This window comes from Entamoeba invadens (genome assembly GCF_000330505.1).
Source record: "Entamoeba invadens IP1 unplaced genomic scaffold scaff_1105074726049, whole genome shotgun sequence".
Classification (NCBI taxonomy): Eukaryota; Evosea; order Mastigamoebida; family Endamoebidae; genus Entamoeba; species Entamoeba invadens.
Genome location: NW_004440337.1, coordinates 63,560 through 69,306, shown reverse-complemented (window position 1 = coordinate 69,306; position 5,747 = coordinate 63,560). Strand labels below are relative to the sequence as shown.

At 27.3% G+C, this 5,747-nt stretch overlaps 1 protein-coding gene across 1 annotated transcript; it reads right to left on the bottom strand.

Annotated features, from left to right (window-relative positions):
- Window positions 1–2,243: 2,243 nt before the first annotated feature.
- EIN_349830 (actin, putative) lies at window positions 2,244–3,420 on the bottom strand (the record flags this gene model as incomplete). The annotated part of the gene is made up of 2 exons (XM_004256386.1): window positions 2,244–3,155; window positions 3,358–3,420. 2 exons carry the CDS (start codon window positions 3,418–3,420, stop codon window positions 2,244–2,246), a joined length of 975 nt encoding a protein of 324 aa, XP_004256434.1.
- Window positions 3,421–5,747: the final 2,327 nt, after the last annotated feature.

Genomic DNA, 5,747 nt, shown 5'->3' with positions numbered 1-5,747 from the left:
GCAAAAAATTGAAAAAATATTTAATAAAAAGTTTATTTTTTTTCACTTAATTATATTAATATTAAGATGTTTTTTTGGTTATTTTGACCTCAAAGAACAGTTTCGAAGTCAATCTTTCTTGCTCCTCCTTTTATCATTCGGCAAATCCAGCCTTTACTTTACATAAAAAATAATTCACAAATTTCAATAACAAACATTGGCATCTTGAAAAAGTCAAAGAGACTCTTGTAAACCTTGTTTTTTTGAATCAAATCGAAGAAAAGGAAAAAAATAAACTATACAAAAAACTATAATAATATTATCATTTAACCATTAAATTATCAAAAGCGGTTTTTTTCCTGAAGCGGTTTTTTTCCACCCCTTTATGTTTTAAAAAGTTTAAAAACGAGTCCTTGTTAAAATAAAATATACTGTTTATTATGAAAAAAATGTTATTTTAAATAGTTGTAACCGACTTTTTGATTATATATTTAATAAATTAAATGAATGAATGAATGATAGGTAAATGCACTACATTATTGTAAATTTAAAGATTTTTGGAAACAAAAAACAAAAAATGAATAGTTTTATTGATTGTAAATTATAATTATAATCATGTTTTAGTTTTAAAAATTAATACAGTCAACTTTAATAAACACATTTTTGGATATCAAGAGTGAGTTTTGTTGAAAATAAAAACGTGTTTACGACACTTTTAATACATAATTTGAATGTTGTGTGTTTTATCATTGTTATTTATCAAAGAAATGGTTGATGTGTAGATTATTATTTTATGAAAAATTTTAATAAAATCTGTTTTCCTATTTAACAACAATAAATTTGAGCAAAGTTGACTTAGTTCCGAAAAACAAATCAAACAAATCAAACCAATTTCCCTATTTATAAAGAGTTGAAATTACAATAGGAGGAGTGAGGGGCTTGACGATACTATGGGGCTTGACCTATACTTTTAATGGTTTATTTACTATATTTAAATAAAAACTATTTTTAATGTTCTATTTAAAAACACAACCTTGACTTATAAGTTATAGTTTATAAACCATAAAAGTATTGGTTCATCCTTAGCATAAAGTCAGAACTTGAAATTGTATTAAAAACGACTTGGGTGTTTGTTAGTTGTTAGTTCTCAATAAAATCATTGGTAGGCGTTAGTCTCTATGTTTGATATGGCTCTCGTTGTTGGCAATTATTGGATATTCAAAGGCAAACTTTCCTCTTCGGATTTGACCAAATATGTTGGGATAGGCGGAAGAACAAACAATTACAAGTGTTCTCTGGTATAAACACCATTGGCTTACAGTAACAATCTGGAAGCCTTTTTTATAGAAAAGAACATTCTTTTAATCTTGTCAATATTGACTCCAACAAAACCAGAACGCTTATATGATGCAATAATGATGTTTTTGCTTTGCTCTCTAATGCTCCCAACACCTTTTTGGTATGACGAGCAATGGAAACACAAATATGCTCTCTCAGCTCTCCTTGTTCTCTTAGAACTTGTCATGATCTGCCATCACTATCACTATGTTCTCTCATCCAAAAATCAATTCAAGTCTTCGGTTACTGCAAAATTGGCTTCAATTGATTTCAATTGTCAGAGTATTCAGTAAGCTAGTATTTTAACAACACCGAATACACAAGCCAAATGGTGAGACGAGTTGGCTTGTGAGAGGAACAACTTGTCTATTATGGCTAAAGGAAATCCTGTCTATGTACAAAGAAGTTGTATTTGTGCTGTTATAGAAACAAAATAATTGAAGCTTTGTGAATTAATTCTTGGTTATTTCAAACAATAGAAATAAGCCATTCAATTTTCTTCATAACACTAAGGTTGTTTACTTTTTCTTTCAAAAAACGTTTTATTTTATTTTGGATAAGCTAAGAATCTTTTTCTTTGACATTTTTTATAAATTATTTATAGTATTTGTTATTTTATAAATAGAACCGGGAAAACTCTGTATAGTAAAAAAGATGATAAAATGATAGGTCAAGCCCCTCACTCCCCCTACTGTAATAATTTTATTTATTTTTAAGTTAAACCAAAGTTGGAATAGTTTTGTTATTTTTAAACATTATTTCCCAAAACGTATCTTGTATACCTTTTATGTGTAAAGTAAAATAAAACAAATAAATAAAATATTGTTCACCATTAATACTTTGACAAATTAATGAATCATATATATAATTCAATTTATATAACTTATTTTTATACACTTTTTTATAGTTTTTCAATAATTTTTAGGTTAAATGTTTGAATGTAACACCAAAATATTAAAAATGAGAGTGAGTTTAAGGGCAAACTCTGTTAATGATACTTGGACCACATTCATTATAACCATCTTTTGACACACAAGCTGATTCAAAAGTTGACAAACTAGCAAATATGGCGCCTCCTCTCCAAGCAGCAAGATCTCTATTTTCTGGTGCAGTAAAATCCAATCTTTTGCAGATACAGGTGCCAATTTAGTAAATTGGGTTTTAAATCTCTCCACAAAGCCAGGCATCATTGTGTTTCCGCCAGCTAACACAATATTACCATATAATTCATTTCTCACATCTGGATCAACGTGCATGAGCCTATCATAAGCTCGATCAATAATACCATCTATTTCCTTTCCACATGTTTCTGGTTCAAACAATTGTTCAGTACATTCAAATCTCTCGGCACCAAGTTTGATTTCTTTTCCATCTGGAAGTTTGAAAGTTTTTTCCAGTTCGTTTGCGTCTTTTTTCTTTTCTTCTTCATAGTTCTGAGCAACATGACAAAGTTTTTCTTTCAAATCAGCCAAAGTTTCCTTTTCTAAGTAATCTTTGAAGGTGAATCCTTTTGCGTTTGCAAATTTCTCAAGTGAGTCGTTTACATCTTGTCCAGCAAGTTCTAAACGATACACACCAACTTGCACCTTTGAACCTTCATAAACAGGCACAAATTGAGTAACTCCATGACCAGATTCAACACAAAAACCAGTGCTCTTTCCAGTCGACAAAAAAGATAAGACTGGTTGCGAAATTAGACAAAAATGTGAAAAATTAAACGTTTCAAAAGAGAGTTGACATATCCTCTGTCTTGATTGTGTTGTGTTATTAACCGATTCTGTCAACAAAATTGGTAAATTTTCGGGTTCAAGTTTTAAACGATTGGGTGACAAAATAATCTGGCAAAAAATAATCCGACATTTTATAATTTTACTTTTAATAATTTTCAATTAAAAATGCAACAAATTTCAACATTATTTCAAGTCATTTTTTGTTATTTAAAAATAAAAATAAAAACATAATTTTTATTCTATTAACTGTATATATAACATTGTGTGTTTGTAAACTATTATTTATATAATACAAATCAATGTAAAATACTTTTACTAATCTATTTTTATTTTTATATAAAATTAGTTGCTTTGTATTTATAATATACCACATAAATAGTATAAAAGATATAATAATAGTCAGGCTAATATATTTTTGTTTACTGCAGAAGTATTTTAATGTTAATTGGTCATTTTATGTTTCGATACATTTTATAAAAATCATAATTTTAATGTATTGTGTAACTTGGACAACATTAAAAATAATCAATAAAATTAAATTTATAATATTTAATACAAATATATACATATAAATACATATAAATACATATTATTATTGGTGTCTATCATATTTTAATCCTTTCGTCTTATTTTATGTAAATAACCAATTGATTTTTCGAATAAAAATAAAAAGAGTTTTTTAATCATAATATATTTATTTAAACAAACAATAATAAAACTGTGTATGTCATTTAATCCAGATTTAAAAGAGATTAAAAGCCAAAAAAGATGCAAAGATGGAACCTACAACTTATTGCCAGTTGTTCAAGGTTACATTTATCATTCTCAAAGTGGAAAGAAGAATGAAAGTATTTATAAATGTCAAGATTGTGATGTAAAGATTAAAGTTGTTAAAAGTGATCCTGACGATTATGGTCAAATACATTTTGTTGATTATTCTTATGTAGATACAGAAAAAACAAAACATCCACATTATCCAAAAGACAAAGTAGATACCAACAAAACACTCCGCACCGTCTTTTCAAAAAATTCCAATTTATTACTTTCAGCTACCAAAATAATGGATCTTAATGAAGAGTTGTTTATAAATGACAAACAACGACAAACAACGATAAGACGTACGATCAACAGACTAAAAGTGGAATTAATCAAAGAAAAGTTTGATGAATTATTCGAAAGTGAAAATTTTTATGTTAAAGATGACGATGACTTTTTCATTTTAATAAATGCATTTAAGATTAAACAAATGAAATCCAAAACAGTATCTTATGTATTGATGGACGGGACATTTAGTTCGTGCCATCCAATTATGAACAATTGTACACTATTCATTGTATATTATCAAATGGTCAATGTTTTATTTTGGTTCATTGTCTTATGTACAGAAGAAGAGAAAAAGATTATATTAATTTGTTTGAAATAATAAATACTTTTTTCTTTCCGTTTGGGAAAAACCTTTATTTTCCAAAAATGTTAGTGTTATGATCGACTTTGAGAATGCAGTAATTAACGCTTTAAATTATTTTGAATGTTTTGTACATGGGTGTTATTTCCATTTTTCGCAGTGTTTATGGAGATATGTACAAAAAAGTGGATTGTCAAATTATTATTTTCCAAATTCCATAATTTGGACAATTGTCAACAAATTGAAAACGTTGGCCTTTTATAAACCAAGCGAAGTCAAGGAACGGTTCATTAAAATAAAACAAACAGCATTGGATATTGTAATAGAAGAAAAACAAACAAATGGAATTCGAGAAATTATTAATTATTTTGAAAAAAAATTGGATTGAGAAATATCCAATTTTACTGTGGAATCAATTCAATCAACAAATAAGAACCGACAACTTATCTGAAAGTTACCACTCGGCGTTAACAAAAAGGTTGTCAACAAAGAAGCCATCTTTACAGGCTCTCATATTGAATATCATGAATTTCGAAAAAAATGCAACTCAAAAAACTTCAACAAATGAGCAAGGGCCAAAACCATTACAGTAGAAGACCGACGAAATTGTTTTATTTGACTTTAAATTATTATAGTGGTAATGAAATGGAAAATGATTTCCAAAACAATTTGGTCGAAGTTGTAGAAGATTATCGTTGGAACAAATTATATGAAATGAATGAAAGTAATGAAATAGAGACAGATTTAAATGTTACAAATTTACATCTTTGCAATGTGAATGAAAGTTTTATTGGAGAAGTGACAGACAGTTTGAAAATTAAAACATTAAAAGATAAAGACGCAGAAAATAAAACGTGTCAAATACAACAAAAACAAGACAAAATTGCAGACACAACAATTGCCACTCCAGTTGATACGCGGATTGATATACCCAAAGACAAAATAACAAAGAAAAAAGGAAGAATATAAAGAAAAAGTGATTATGTTCCTCTCTCAAAAAGACGATTTGTTGGAGACGGTAAAAAAAGAAAACAATCAATAACTGACTTATGATATTTTATATTATTTTATGCAATTTTTATAAAAATAGACAATTTAAAAAATAAAAAATATGTTTTTATCTTTATTTTTAAATAACAAAAAAGACTTGAAATAATGTTGAAATTTGTTGCATTTTTAATTGAAAATTATTAAAAGTAAAATTATAAAATGTCGGATTATTTTTTGCCAGATTATTTTGTCCGTTCACCGTTTTAAACAGTCATAACAACAATAATTAATCATTCTTTCAAAAT